Raw genomic sequence first — 14,207 nt, 5'->3', positions numbered from 1 at the left:
ACCTTCATCATTCTGTCGGTTCCAAAAGACCAACACATTCGTGTTCTTTGAGGTAGGCTGCATGAGCTGGATGACTTTCTGGAAAAATCACAAAAGTTACCAGAAACTGAAAAACGATCAACCAAGCCTGTGAGTCAGAAATGTCGCCAAAACTCCAAGATCGCAGACGCTTCCACTACTTACGTTCGGCACAACCATCCGATGATCGGTCAACACCCCTCGCAAGGTCATGGCTGGATGCACGCGCACGACCGAACATGGATCGGGCTTCGCCCACAGACTGCCGTGACGCTTTGTCCAAGCCTTTCGTTGCTGGTACAAATGTTTGCGCTCCACCGCCCGTACTACTTCCGCCATTGCCGTGCCTTCGTCTCCCTGTAGCGCACGGCAGGACTCGTAAAACCGCATCGTGGTAGCCTGATCGCGCAGCAATTCAACGTGTTCTGGGTGTATCACACGTTCTTCCGTATCCGGCACTTGAATCTCAAAATAGACAGCTAGTTGGCTACAACTAAATTCGTTGTTGTAGTCCCAAGGCATGGGAGTCTCACCGCCTAAGTCTTCTAATTCTGGAAACATCTCCGCCATGCGTAATGCTAACATTTCGCTTTCGGCAAAATGCTTGACGTAGTCGGACTGATTGTGAGACGGATACAAAAACATACAAGGCCACGCCCATACACCGTGCTCTTCGCTGGGCAGCTGTCCGGTATGTGGTAGATGAAAATGCCAGCGAGACTCGTCGCGATCGTCGTCATCCTCTTCCGCATCTGTCACGGTGGCCACGAGTGGAATTCGGCCGAGTTTAATGCCACCGGTTTCTTGGCAGTGCTTCCAAACTTTCTTGATTTTCATTACGCGTTCCGCTCTCTTTCGTTCACGTTGTTGTCGAAATTTACGAGCTTTTTGGATGCGATCAGATAGTAGCTTTTGAAGCTTCCTCAAATCCTTGTTGTTTTCTTCGCCGTCGACCGCCAATCCAGATTCAATGGCGTCACCTGCTTCTTCCCAGCGTTGCAACATTTGGTAAGCCTTAGCCAATCTGTACCATGCTTTGACATTGTTGTTGTTGAAAGTTAATGCCTTCTGACATTCATCGCGCACAAAGCCCCAGTTCTTGAGCTGAGTGTGCGCCAGAGCCACGTTGTTGCAAATATTTGATCGCAGCTCATCCAATTCATCTTCCGTGTATGTTGGCTCGTCTGTATCCGCCTGCGCCAAATCTCCGGCCATCATAGGCTCTATTTTCTGCGCCCAGGCAAAGGCTTCGTAGTAATGATTGATTGCGTCCCGATAGTACTGCATGTTTTTGGCCTCGTTCCGTTTGCCGTTGGTGAATGCTTCGTTACCTTTCTTTTTGAAACTCAGCATCAAGCTTGTTGGGCTCTGATTCAAGGAAAGTAGCATGCATTAGAGCTGTAAAGCAATTGTTCATGTTTTCTAGGCGATTCCCACGTACCTCTCCGTCATATATTAGGCTGGTAAAGGCTTCTTGTAAGCCCGTTTTCTCCAGCTCTTCCGGCGTCGAGCAAAACATGGGGGGAATGAAATCGTCGTCCAATATCTTTTCCAGATAAGCATCTTTTTCGCCAGGAGCCCATCCTCTTCCTTGCTCGATGGCGAACTCAATAGCCTGTGATAATAGCGCATCTTGTTCGTCTTCTACACCATCTTCTTCGTCCCATTTCTCCTTTGTTTTCTGCATGGTCGACAAGAGATCGTTGTACTTTTCAACATTGGACGCTTCTTTCTTAGAGATTTCCTTCGCTTCGGGTTGAATGCCAGTAGGAACGTTTTTCACTTCTTCAATATGCACCATAGTGTCAATTGTGTCTCTTCTGAAAGGCAACCGTCCGCAATATTTAAGATAGATGATGGAGAAGCAAACAACAATCGAGATCGAGGACGAAACCTTGAGATTGGTTTCGCTCGGTGGTCCCGAAATTTTAGCTGGGCGCGCCGCGAACTTTCAATCGTAGGTTATGAGCCATTTTAGCAGACTTTCGTTTCACATCAGCCGACTTCTCCGAAAACCGTCTCGGTTACGTAAATTATGAAAATAAAATACTTACATTAACATTATCGGATGTTTACTCTCCCTTGCGTTGAGAAGAGTCGATGCTTGACTATGAGTTGCCAAGTTTAATGGTGTCGACTTTCGCAAAAAAAAAAACCGAAGGTGCTCTTTCGAGGCTAAAATCATCCCTTTTGTATACTTTACAGAATAGTCCTTAGTTGCAAGACGACAACAGAATGCCGTCATTGTCGATATTTGGTCTGATTCTGTTAAGCTGAAGGCCTTTTACGCAAAGATGACATCAGATAGCTGTCCTCCGTCAAAAAGTGACACTACGGCATGGCTTGCGGTGCCACGGCATTGCCTTGCGTAGCAAATGACTCCATTTTTTCCAAGATCTGCGTCCGGCTCCAATCTTGCTGTATTTGACGTTGTCGCCTTCGGATAGCGTGTCAAACAGCGAAGTCGATCGGTTTACCTTGGAGATAGCCCTTTGCTTTACAGTCAACTTGTCATCTAGATTTGAACCAAGTTCTTCTGTGATTGCACTTGCGCAACAGTACATTTGATTTATTTGCTTTTGCTGAGCGCCGACGTTCACCGCCATGTTGCTCTGAACAATTTGGCTATCTTGGCTGTCAATGGTAGGTTCTGTAATCGATGTGTAAAAGCACCATGATAACGAACCGCCACTTTGGTTCAGCTTCTCGCATTCCGGGGAAAATATTATAACGTTTTCTTCAGTAGAGAGCGAGGAAACTGCAGTATCTGTATCATCATCATACACTTGGAGAATTCCCGTCCCGCGAGCTCGTCTCTGACTCAGCACTATATCAAATTGGTCCTTCTTGGGAAGCTCTGATCCGATTGACTCGTCTTCCGCTTGGACTATGGCTATGATGGAACCTTGGCGGCTTCTCGATGGTCTATTTGCCATCTTCTTCATACTCGCCACACTTTGGTTCAGAGCACCGAACATGTCGGAAACGATGATATTGCTGGGATCAGCTCGATTGGATCAATATCTATCACGCCGTGGGGTAGAGAATAGAATTTCGAGCAGTAGCTATTAAGCAGTCTCGATAACGAGAAGAATCTCAAATCTATCTTTTTTTTCAGACACACGAAGAAATGATGGGGACGCCACCCAAACGGTTGCTTGGTCTAATCCCAAATGGAAAAGCATATTTGTGACATTACATAAGAGACTTTTATTTCATGCGTTGTGCGTTGGGGCAAAACAATATTTTGAAATCGATTTGCAATTTAAATCATCTCAAGCTCCAAAATTTGTATTTACGGTCACATAATTTGGTGTTGGCTCGCACCATCCATCCGATCAATGTGAGTGAGGGGAACGCGAAGTCGCCAACCATGGTGATTTCTGCTACTCTCGGATGCTGCACCAGATCACGAAAGTCTGAAAAAGCTGTCCCGCTAGCACCATGTCTTCTCTGGGACCGAGACTTTCGAACTGTTATATCCCGCAACCTCTTTCTTCTTTGAAGGGAAATGCCGCGTCCTTCAAAGAACAGTCAAAACGGGCAACTCCTGTTCCGAAACGAAGGGATGATGACGGGCGGGGGCTGCAGGAACTTCGACAGCTTCGCTTGGAGTCGTCAGTCTTAGAGGCAGCACAAGGATCCGCGCTGGTAGAGCTGGGGCATACGAAAGTGATTGGGCAGGTTCTCGGACCTGTTACGGCCAGCTCGAGCCACCTGCCGCCTTCCCTTCAATTGAACATGGAAGAAGGAGTCATGCACTTCGAAGTCAAATACGCGCCTCACATTGCATTCCCAACGGCAACTTTATTGGCTTCTACCGTATCTAGTATGGATCAATCCAACCAGCTTCTGTCCACTGGAAAAATCAATTCATGGACTATTGCCAGAGAAACCGACTTGGCTTCCAACCTCTCCGATGCGCTATCCGCCTCGGTTCCGTTGAGACAGTATCCCAAATGCGCCCTTTTGGTTAAAATTACGGTGCTACAGGATGATGGGAGCATACTACCAGCATGTATTACTGCGGCTACTTTGGCATTGGCTGATGCCTCTGTGGAAATGTACGATGTTGTAGCCGCTAGTACTGTTGCCGTATGCGATGGTTTGCTAGTAGCAGACCCCACGCTGCGCGAGGTATCGGCGGCGGATGCCGTCATGACGCTGGCCATTTTACCCAACTGGAAGGAATCGACTCTGTGGCAACAGTCTGGACGCTTGAATCCGCAAAGGGCAAACGAAGCCATGGAGTTGTGTCGAAACGGTTGTCGAACGATGCATCGGTTTTTGCGGGAGCACCTTATTCAAGAAAACGAGAAAGACATGGCACATGAGTCTTGACTCTGTCTCTATCGGCATGATGAACGTAAACTTCCTATACTTTCAGCCTCTCTCGTACTAAAGATTGGATTAGCTAAAGTGGGTGTCCAAGAGTGTTTTTTTTCACATTCAATCGTATTATTACAAAGCTTGAATCTGTTGTTGACGCATCGCCCAGTATCGCTTACGTATCGGATCGTGGGTTTTCAGCTCTTCTAAATAGTCTAATGCTTTCGTTTTTGAAGAACCGTCGCTCATCCACTCTAGCAAATCAACTTGTGCGGAGAGCAAGTTTGGACAGGGGCCTTTGCCGGATGGCTCCACAACGTTTTCTTGGATTTCAAGAATGCGCCCCAGGTAGCTCTCCACGAGCTCAATAAATTGATCATGAGAAAGCTGCGGTCGCTGCTCATTCAATACAGCGATTAGGAAGCGCCATGGGCTTTCGTTGTACGGATCAAGTCTCGCGATCTTAATTGCGTAGTCAGCCTGCGCCGGACCGTCGGTCTCCACAGAGAGAAGCTCCTTTTGTCCCCGGTGAACGGCAAACCACCGACCGTTCCAGGCTGAGTTATTGCGCAAATCTTCATCGATAAGATATTCCGTGTACAAAACTTCGTCTGTCCAAGCAGTGTCGTCGTTCAAGGTCCGCAGAATCCATTGTCGGTGTGACCACGCGTGATAGTTTTTGCCGTCCTTCACGATCACCGACGCAATATAGGACAGCTCTTGGTGACAATAATCGCGCAAGATCTTCGGGTTATCAAGCTTTTCCAATAAAGCACGGCGGTGGTACCAGATTTGGTAATTCTTGGGATTGGATCCTCCCAAGTCGGCGGCCAACGCTAGATCTACGCCGATTTGCGTTTGGTCGTTACGTAAATTCAAAGCTTCCAAACACAAGCGTCGGAAATGCCAAACGGTATAGTTGGCTGGATTTAATTCAAGACACAGTGTTGTCAAATCAAGAGCTCGTCGGGATCGTTCGTCTGCTTTCCAAAGTGCTCGCATGTAATCGTACGCGAGCGTAAAATCGGGTGGATAATCGATCCGACATACCGCGTGTGGGCCGTCCTGCTGGGGAATGGGGGCCAGATCGGCAAAAACGGTAGGTAAATCGATTGTGGTTAAGGGCATGTCCAACCTTGATGCCTCTTCCAAAAGAGTAGTGCTTTGGTTGGTCGAATGCAAAGGATACTGAGACCGGCGTTGCGTCTTTGCAATGGGATTCCTGTAATGTAAAACATCTTTCACACAGAGTGTTGGTGCTCTTTGTCAAAGTATGAGAAGGGGAGGGCTGATTGAGAAGAGACAATATCCGGGTTATTTGAGAGGAACAATGTGTATTCGCCCGTAACGTTGCGTATCTCGGCGACGGGCAAGAAGCAACCGAAAGCTGTCAGGTCAACAAACCGAGGCGCAGATACCAACAACAGCACAATAGTACAAGTCCCTTTCTTTGTCTGTACTCTGTGCGACCGGTGGACGACTTGTATTAATCGTTTACTTTGTTGAACCATTTGTCGATGCCGCGCTTCTTTGATGATTACTCGAATACGTACCTGACGCATGATTCGTCCGCGGGTCGCAAACAACAGCGTCGGGGTTGGAAATTCCGGGAGAATTTCAAGCTGCATTACGAAACTTACCTTACCGACTGGCGTAAGGGACCCATGGGTCTAGCATCCGCCCAACAATCCTTCCTCCGAGCTCGAGGCGCCGAAGATCCTGCCGTGCCGCCCCTTCCAGATGGCTGGAAAGAAGAAATGGACGAAGTTACGGGAATCGCCTTTTACGTCGATACCAACACGGGCAAACGGACCTGGGTAAGGCCCGGATTCATTCCACCTCCGCCAGGATCAGGCCCACCACCGTCACGTATGGGGATGCCGGGTAGAGGCGGTATGCCCCCTCCGATGCATAATCAGCAACCGCCGGGAGCGTATCACGGAGGTCCCCCGCCCCCTCGTGGGGGTGTGGCTAACGGTCCACCCCCGCCCATGAATTTTCCTCCTCCACCGCAAACTGGACCTGCGCCACCAATGATGTACTACCAAGCGGGTCCCCCACCGGCACAAAGTGGACCGTACCCTCCACCGCCGCATGGAGGTCCGCCGCCTCCACCCAATATGCAAGCTTTTCCTCCGCCACCTACCGGAGGTCCTCCTCCGGGATAATCAGCGCCAGGATATTCACGATAACAATGAAATAACCTTATTTTTTGGACTAGATTTTATCTTTGCTCGAACATATGTTGCCTGCATCGTGCAGCTCTTGCTCCGAGTGAGAAACCGGCAGGCCTGTGTTTCATCTTGCTGTTAGGACGAAGAAGCATTTGCCAACGCCAACTCGTCATCAAATGTGGCGACGTAAAAGTAAATGCCACACCAGTGGAATATACTGCCCACCATGACGAAAATGTGCCAAATACAGTGGTCGAGATGGTTGTTGCGAACGAAGAAGGGGACACCCAGAGTGTAGGCGGCGCCACCCAGAATCACGAGGTGGATCAAGCGAGTAGGAACGATGCGGGAAAATTCTGGTAAGCAAACAATACAGCACCATCCCATGCCCAGATACATAGCGAGCGAAAACAGACCCTTGTGTTTGTAGGTTGGAAAGAATGCTTCGACTGAGATTCCCAGCAGACAGCAACACCAAATGAAGGCCAAGAGCCCATTGGCCCACAATGGGTCGTGCTGCAGGACGATCTGGAGGAATGGGGTATAGCTACCAGCAATGAGTATATAAATGGCGCACTTGTCCATGACCTCGAAAATGTACTTGGTGTTTTGCAAGCTATAAGCAAAGCAAGGTATGAGAGAATCCAGCCTCAGACAATCGGGATTTCTCAAACAAGCAGAAGCTCGGCAACCTTGGCAATACTCACATAAAAAACGAATGATACAGAGTAGAACTGGTATACAGAACAATCAGGCTGGTCGAGTATACTGCACAGCTGACGACATGACGGGATGGTTGGTGTCGGACGCTGCTGGACAGAAGTGACGAGCCCATCAAAGCCAGAATGATTCCCAATCCATGAGTCACGCCATTGAGTACTTCTTGGAGTACTAGATTGCCTTCCATGTTCACAATTAAAGCTGGTAAATCAGAGTTCTGGTTGCGTTCCACAATTGCACGCTCAATGGACACACTTCCTTTGAAACCGATTCCATTCGCACTAAGGTCTACTTCCGCCAAGCCGCATTCCGAGCTCGTCGATATTAGCTCTGCAAAGGCCAAAGCCCCTCGTTCTCGAACGCGACAACGTCTCATCAGCAACCTTTTGAGGGATGAATTTGAAGAACAGGCGATGAATAAAGCAGAGGCACCGTACGGACCCAGACGATTCCTGTCAACGAAAACTTCTTCAATGTAGTCAGAAATTTGAAGTATTTTTGCCAGCGTAAAGGCCCCGTGAGAACGAAATCCTGCCTTGCCGTTCAGCTTTCCTTCTTTGGAGCTCAGCGAAAAGTCTAATCGTTTGATATAGCGCAAAGCACCGTTCCCGTACTTAATCATGATTTCGGCCAAAGCTAGCATATCAGCATCGTGGAAACTTCCGCTGACCCGTAAACTGGGTAAGGAGAACCGTAAAGTAGTCAGCACACCTGCGTTGACCCGGTCCGTACAGCCATAAAAGCGGCAGGAGGCAATATACTCTGAAATAATTCTTTCCAAAAGTGAATTTTCTTTGTCGATATTCCCTGGCATCATCATGGGTCCAACTACCAGGGGGGAGATGGCCGACTTTTGACGGCGCAGGGCACGCAAATCGTAGTCGCCCAGTAGAGCAGTCTCTTCGTGATTAGCGTCATCTCCGTTTCTGTTGATGGAATTGCTGCCAGGAAGAGCCATGCTTCCGGTGCATTCCTGGCAACAGCCAATACCAGAGATTTGCATCACGAGTCTCATGGACAAGGGCAAAATTGCTCCTTGCCGTACTCTCCTTTCAATTCGGTCATCCGCAGGCAAATCGTCGGACAATTCTTCCTCTGATGAATTTCGACGAGACGCCGCAGGATCCGCAGAGTCACATATGTTCTCGTTCGCCTGAGGCAGCTTGTCGGCGAATGTCTCATATTCCTGGGAAACCATGCCTCGAGGAACTGCGTGACGTACAGTGCTGCTTTTCCAACACTTTCAAATTCGACTCGTGATCGTGTGGACGCGATGCGAATGTGAATGAAAAACGGGAGTGCTATCTTTACGAGGCGAAATAATGTATGTCCATCGCTTCGCCCGGTCGTGAATCTAATTAGTGTGATGGTTCGCAATTCCATCGCATTTTACATGATGATTGCAACCTTGCAGTTCGGGGTGGTCACTGTGACAGTACTCGTTTTGGAGTTTTGCCAAACGCCTTTTATCCTATATATTACGGTCAACTATTATTTTGATTGCCAAAACTCCTCAAATGATTGGTCCCAATATATCGCATACTTGTCTAATTAGTGAAGTAAGTCAAAGTTCGAGTCGTTTTTACAGTTAGGTCATGTCAGCATCCAAAAACCCAACCATGGTGGCCAAGAAGTACCAACACTATTATTGTTCTGGACTGTGAGTCGGGTTCGTTGTGCTACAGCAAACTGACTGATTGGAAGCGGAATGGCTACAATTGCAAGCAGTGCCAAAATGTCCATTTTCCACATCTACATCTTCACGCAATGTTTAGCCTTGCTTCGTTCTCCTAATGGCTTTACGTTGACCAGGAGACGTTGTCAGAATTCGATTTTTCACGGCGCCGACAGGACCACGACTAGCTCTTTGCGCCTTCAGGCGGAAGTCATCATAGACAGTGTGCTTCAAGCAGTCAATGTTACTTCCCGAATGACGCTCTCGGAAAATTCGATTTTCGACGCAGTCGCGAGTCGAGCCTCCGTTTGTCTCCTGGAAAGTGACATTCGTCGCGATGCCATCGGCAAGGGCACCGGAGCCCAAGCCTCATCGGCAACCAACTGGATTCACGATGCCGGTGCATTTGCTCTTAAAAAGACGATGGACCGAGTGAAAATAAAATTGGCCGACGAACGAGTTGGTATCGATCGGGATGAAGCGTCTTCTTGGTTGCGTTGGATGAAGGCCATTCCGTCACCAGCCATAGTAGATTTGTCCATGGATTTTCGAGCGACAATGAATTTGACCATTTCAGATTATGCGCTTCAACTCATTGATCAGTCTAGGGCAGAATTCTTATCCAGAGTTGCCTGTCGATTGGTTTTGCTACCATCCGGCGCGTCCTTGTCTTCGTCTCTGACGGAACCGCCCGCTAGCATCATATACGGCAAGCTCTTGTATGGAGGTGTTACGCGATTCCGCTTGCTCACGTCGAGCAACAGTCAGGCAAAGACTTCATCCCGTAAAACAGGGCTACGCACGGAAGTCAAGCCTAAAGCAACTGACATCGTCCCCGCTTGGATGATGTACGGGGGACCATCGAGGTTGTACGAAGCGATCGACATGGGACCGGCGGCCATTCTCGAAGTGGCGCTCTTGCCCCGCGGAAAAACACTGACCGAACTATTGGGAGAGAATATGCAAGTAGCAGGAATGCTATGGAAACCGCAAAACATGTTCGCCTTCGTGCAAGATGAATCGAAAGACACCCGTGGCATGGCAGTGAACAATGCTGCGAGGTCGACCGGCTATTCACCTGCATCGCTGTCCGGTGGAGATCGAAACGATGCGTTCCGGTCCGATTTCCAGTCAGCTGTGGGAGGCCTTCAGAAGCAAATAGACGCTATTGTACGCCGTGTACTGGACGGACGGGTTATTCGGCCGGCAGAGGCAGACAGTCAGCGAGATGATGAGACTGCTCAAGGACTGTCTACCGTGTCACTGGAGGCTCAGGAGCTAGCTTTATTGGGCCTTTCTCCGGTGAGGGGACTTCTTCTCTATGGTCCACCGGGATGTGGTAAAACAGTCTTGGCACGCGAAATTTCTCGAGCGCTCCGAGCCCGATCGCCAAAGATCGTTTCGGCGCCAGAGCTTCTCGATCGGTGGGTAGGCGGGAGCGAAAAGCTTGTACGCGCCCTATTTGCCGAAGCGGAGGCGGAATTAGCAGTGTGCAATGGAGATGCGACCAAGTCGGCTTTGCACGTAGTTGTGATTGATGAAATTGATGCCGTTTTCCGCAAACGATCGTCGTCGGAAGAGAGTGGGGAGGCAACACGGTCATCCGTAGTAAACCAAATCTTGGCAAAACTTGATGGGGTCCATGCCATTCCAAATGTACTCTTAATTGGCATGACAAACCGTCGAGAGCTTTTGGACGATGCGCTGTTGCGTCCTGGACGCTTGGAAGTGCAAATCGAAGTCCCATTGCCTGATAGAGATGGCCGACGCGAAATCTTACAAATCCACTTCGACGCTCTACGAAAACGCGGTCGCTTGAGTAGACCACTTTGTTGTGCGATTGATGGAGTCCCTCCCAATTACGATTCCGAGAAAGGCATCGACCCGGGTGCCGACTTGTTCCAGTCCCAGAACGGTCGGGTTCGTAAGCGAGATACCATCAAACGAGCTGTGGGACGCGCCACTGGAAGGTTCTCGTCTGCGTTGCGTCCGGCTTACGATCTGGCAGCCGACTATGTGACTAATGGCTTTTCTGGCGCCGATATTGCAGGCCTAGTACGGTGTGCGGGATCCATAGCATTATCTAGGTCTCGCAAAGAGGGTAGCGGCGTAAATGGATTGCTCATTACATTGGATGATGTAAAGCAGGCGTTGACAGAAGTGACGCGATAGTTGAGAAACCTCAAAAAGTTCTTTGTGAAACAGTTCCCTATCAACATATACAAGCGAAGCTTTCAAGATTTAATCATTCGTCGCTGCAGGATTACGATGCAAATAGCACCAATTCCTACCCCCGCTGTGATGAAGTAATTCAGCCACCAAGGAGAGCGTTGTAACGAAGTGAAGATATTGTTGTTGCATCGCATGCACTCTTGTGAAAAGGTAACAATCTCTTCGAATTCGGACGAACCGGGAGAAGCCAAAGAATCCCACAGGGCCACAAAGTTGTTGCGACGCTCTTCTCGGCCAGGCCCAGTCACGTCCTTAAACACGTTGATGGCGTCCTTGCCGCACAAGTTCTTTACTCGAGGCATGGCCACTGCGCCTCCGCCAATGATGAGTGCACCCCAGAGGACGAAGGCGGCTCCCGCGAGTTGTGTACCGGAGTCCATGTTGCGCACCATTTCGCGGTAGTAACGTGCGACTTTGTTCTTTTGAATGAGATCTTCAATTATAGTCTCCCAGTCGTCGCCATACAAGACAGCCATATCCTTTTCATAACCCTTGCTAAAGTTATAGTCCAACGACGCGATCTTTTGGCAGATCTCGTCCGACACTTTCAAAGTGTCGAGCTTTTCTTCCAATTCCTTTGTCACAACATAAAACATGCTTAGAACTTCACGATAAATCGATTTGTCGGTGAAAAGACCCGCAAGGACGAGACCTGCGCGTAAACGGTTTGAAGTAACGTGCGCGCCCCGTATCGATTTCATACAGGCCTGAAAGAGACCATTCTCACGCCCCTTGGAGGTCGTCTTATCGAAGGCTTCGCCATCGTCTTCTTTCGCGATTTCATGGGGGTCGTTCGAGTGCATGCTGTGCAAAAGTTTCTAAAGTCAAAATAATGAACTCGGGCATGGACAAACCAGATGGCAAGAAAACGCGAACGCAATGAGCGAACAAGTGGAGTCGACCGTGAGTGAGCTGACAGTGAGTGACTGACGTGACTGTGACTTTGTGATTTGGCAGTGATCTCCGTATAATTTGGTCGCATGTGCTTTTCATTTTCGAAATGCGGCCATCACCACAGACCATTCATGATCTTCCGGGAATGAAGACGATGAGGGAAAGCTCCGAAAGCCGAGTAGTCATCATCGGCATCACGATGACGATTGTGATGGGCGGCTTGCTAACAAATGCTGACTGTGAGCAGTCTCTAATCTGAGTATGGAAAGAATACTGAGGACTGCGCTGCCTACTATTCTCGGAGGTTCAGTAACAATGAAACGCTCTTACTGCATCTTGACGACGGGGTTGTCCGGTTTGCTGTCATCGAGCTATACTGTACGGGGACTGTCGACAGTTGCTTCTCCGTTGAGCCAAACTGGTCCACCGCGAAGTGAAATAGACGGACTTCATTCTATTGCGTCGACTAGTGTTCCAAAGATTCCAGGCTCTTTGAGTTATCTACGAACTTGGAGACGCTGGTCCGAAAGCGCCCTGGATGTGATTCGGTCGGACTTGCTGTCCAGCTTGCCAAATCCAGTTGACGAGGAGGCCTTGCAAGATCTGTCATTTCGTCTCGGAGAAGCGGCAGACCAGGGAGTCATGCCGAGTTTCTCGAACACGGGGGCACTGGCTGGTTACGCAGTGAACTATTTTTGTCGGGCGCAGCTTTTGGCAGATTTGCTCTTTGAGCAAAATGAACCCCAATTCTTGGTGCTGGCCATGAACAACATGCTACTACATACCAGGAGTACCCTTCGGACACCTTATCGGATTGTTTCGCTGGGAGGAGGACCAGGGTTTGACTTTGTAGGACTGGCACTCATGTGTAGCTTTAGCGCACAGCATCGTCAACTACCCAGCGCTACCATATCTGCGAAAATCTTGGATTATGAACAAGGATGGTCGCCCTTTGTTGACTCCATGTCTCAGTCCGTCGACAATGTATTAGGGGGGCAACATTCATGCTCGTTTGATGGATGTGACATTACTTTACCGCTTTCAGATGCTAGCAACGCTGCGTGCGCCAAGGAATTGTCCAATTGCGATCTTTGGGTTTGCTCATACTGTGTGGCGGAAAATGCTCTGAGACTTCGTGAGAACGACTTTGTCTTTTTCCGGAACCTATTTCGAGAATCCAAAGAAGGGGCTCTTTTTGTTTTCACCGAAACGACACACCGTCTATGGTCTGAAATGGTCGATGTGGCCTTGGCCACTACCGATTTTGAGGTCGCTTTCCCTCGTCGCAATGGAAGAGGGAAAAAGGGACGTCAGCTGATTTTGAGAAAACAACGCGGTGCAGCATTGGGAACCGAAGAACAATTGCAACGAAAGTATTTTGAACAAGACAATAGTTGCCAGGAGCGGAAGACTGGGAGAGGAATTCAGAGAATGAAGAAAAAAGTCCCTGGTGCCAAGTGATCATGGTGCTGAGCAGGCACAAAGTTTTGTTCCAGTGGACAATCTACTTACAAATTCTCAAGGCGCCGCTTTGCCGACAAGTTGGTTGAGGATGAGTGACAGCTCCAGGGTCCAAAAATGTGACTCATTGACTGCTTGCACGGGTATTCACAAGATCGAATTTGATATGGTAGGTTTCTTACAATAACAGCATCTTTGTCTTCCAAATTTCGAGGTAGCCGGAGGCGTGACTTTAACGGATTTGGGACTCTGATTTTAATAAGCATAGAGGAAGAGACAATTTTTATGTATTGTGGATCGACCTGGATTTTTATTTTGAGAAAATCCACTATATGGATGAGCAGGGGTGAATTTACACTTTTTGGGAAAATTGAATTGGTTCCAACTCTAAGTATCTACCTATTCATATTGTATGTAGTCATCGTCATTTACAGTTAGAGGCTGCCGAATCGTAAATACATCAGACCACCCCGTTGTTCTACAAGCAGAAAGAGTAGTTGGAGGAGAATTGATTGGCTATTGGAATTGCTGCATACAACCCTCATAATTTACCATACCATACCATTTATTTACTGTTAATGCGAATTGGCTGCACAAATGTAATTCTCAAGCTCACTGTGATTGTGTTGCCGCTTATTTACAAGTTAGCATCAACGTTACGAATTGGCGTACTGGGTTGAGTACTTATTAGCTTCTACGGCATG

At 48.6% G+C, this 14,207-nt stretch overlaps 9 protein-coding genes across 9 annotated transcripts; 4 read left to right on the top strand and 5 right to left on the bottom strand.

The window, feature by feature from the left end:
- Positions 1–7: 7 nt before the first annotated feature.
- Positions 8–1,821, bottom strand: PHATRDRAFT_45844 (predicted protein; the record flags this gene model as incomplete). The annotated part of the gene is made up of 3 exons (XM_002180014.1): positions 1,460–1,821; positions 184–1,386; positions 8–127 (listed from the first exon to the last, which is right to left on the bottom strand). Exons 1-3 carry the CDS (start codon positions 1,817–1,819, stop codon positions 8–10), a joined length of 1,683 nt encoding a protein of 560 aa, XP_002180050.1. The 5' UTR covers positions 1,820–1,821.
- Positions 1,822–2,163: 342 nt separating this feature from the next.
- On the bottom strand, positions 2,164–3,020 carry PHATRDRAFT_45843 (predicted protein). Its single transcript, XM_002180013.1, has one exon. It carries the CDS (start codon positions 2,994–2,996, stop codon positions 2,337–2,339), a length of 660 nt encoding a protein of 219 aa, XP_002180049.1. The 5' UTR covers positions 2,997–3,020; the 3' UTR covers positions 2,164–2,336.
- Positions 3,021–3,639: 619 nt separating this feature from the next.
- Positions 3,640–4,359, top strand: PHATRDRAFT_12322 (predicted protein; the record flags this gene model as incomplete). The annotated part of the gene is made up of 2 exons (XM_002180201.1): positions 3,640–3,786; positions 3,868–4,359. Coding segments are annotated over 2 exons (639 nt in total), but the record flags the coding sequence as incomplete, so codon positions are not given.
- Positions 4,360–4,479: 120 nt separating this feature from the next.
- PHATRDRAFT_45841 (predicted protein) lies at positions 4,480–5,529 on the bottom strand (the record flags this gene model as incomplete). The annotated part of the gene is made up of 1 exon (XM_002180012.1): positions 4,480–5,529. Exon 1 carries the CDS (start codon positions 5,473–5,475, stop codon positions 4,480–4,482), a length of 996 nt encoding a protein of 331 aa, XP_002180048.1. The 5' UTR covers positions 5,476–5,529.
- Positions 5,530–5,864: 335 nt separating this feature from the next.
- PHATRDRAFT_45840 (predicted protein) lies at positions 5,865–6,566 on the top strand (the record flags this gene model as incomplete). Its single annotated transcript, XM_002180200.1, has 1 exon — positions 5,865–6,566. One exon carries the CDS (start codon positions 5,865–5,867, stop codon positions 6,513–6,515), a length of 651 nt encoding a protein of 216 aa, XP_002180236.1. The 3' UTR covers positions 6,516–6,566.
- On the bottom strand, positions 6,549–8,588 carry PHATRDRAFT_45839 (predicted protein). The gene is made up of 2 exons (XM_002180011.1): positions 7,229–8,588; positions 6,549–7,137 (listed from the first exon to the last, which is right to left on the bottom strand). Exons 1-2 carry the CDS (start codon positions 8,437–8,439, stop codon positions 6,657–6,659), a joined length of 1,692 nt encoding a protein of 563 aa, XP_002180047.1. The 5' UTR covers positions 8,440–8,588; the 3' UTR covers positions 6,549–6,656.
- Positions 8,589–10,440: 1,852 nt separating this feature from the next.
- PHATRDRAFT_12252 (predicted protein) lies at positions 10,441–11,010 on the top strand (the record flags this gene model as incomplete). Its single annotated transcript, XM_002180199.1, has 2 exons — positions 10,441–10,747; positions 10,925–11,010. Coding segments are annotated over 2 exons (393 nt in total), but the record flags the coding sequence as incomplete, so codon positions are not given.
- A 140-nt stretch (positions 11,011–11,150) lies between these two features.
- PHATRDRAFT_35647 (predicted protein) lies at positions 11,151–11,951 on the bottom strand (the record flags this gene model as incomplete). Its single annotated transcript, XM_002180010.1, has 1 exon — positions 11,151–11,951. The coding sequence occupies one exon, from the start codon at positions 11,949–11,951 to the stop codon at positions 11,151–11,153; it is 801 nt and encodes a 266-aa protein (XP_002180046.1).
- A 197-nt stretch (positions 11,952–12,148) lies between these two features.
- On the top strand, positions 12,149–13,503 carry PHATRDRAFT_45836 (predicted protein; the record flags this gene model as incomplete). The annotated part of the gene is made up of 2 exons (XM_002180198.1): positions 12,149–12,281; positions 12,440–13,503. The coding sequence occupies 2 exons, from the start codon at positions 12,149–12,151 to the stop codon at positions 13,501–13,503; spliced, it is 1,197 nt and encodes a 398-aa protein (XP_002180234.1).
- Between the last annotated feature and the right edge of the window lie 704 nt (positions 13,504–14,207).

Source organism: Phaeodactylum tricornutum, chromosome 8 (genome assembly GCF_000150955.2).
Source record: "Phaeodactylum tricornutum CCAP 1055/1 chromosome 8, whole genome shotgun sequence".
Taxonomy (NCBI): Eukaryota; Bacillariophyta; class Bacillariophyceae; order Surirellales; family Neidiaceae; genus Phaeodactylum; species Phaeodactylum tricornutum.
The sequence above is the reverse complement of the archived record's forward strand: the minus strand, read 5'-3'. Positions and strand labels throughout refer to the sequence as shown.

Coding starts and splice junctions, on each gene's coding strand:
- PHATRDRAFT_45839 (XM_002180011.1), bottom strand. CDS start 8,439: ATGGTTTCCCAGGAATATGAGACATTCGCCGACAAGCTGCCTCAGGCG. Junction 7,138..7,228: donor CTGTATCATTCGTTTTTTAT/GTGAGTATTGCC, acceptor CTTTGCTTATAG/CTTGCAAAACACCAAGTACA.
- PHATRDRAFT_45843 (XM_002180013.1), bottom strand. CDS start 2,996: ATGTTCGGTGCTCTGAACCAAAGTGTGGCGAGTATGAAGAAGATGGCA.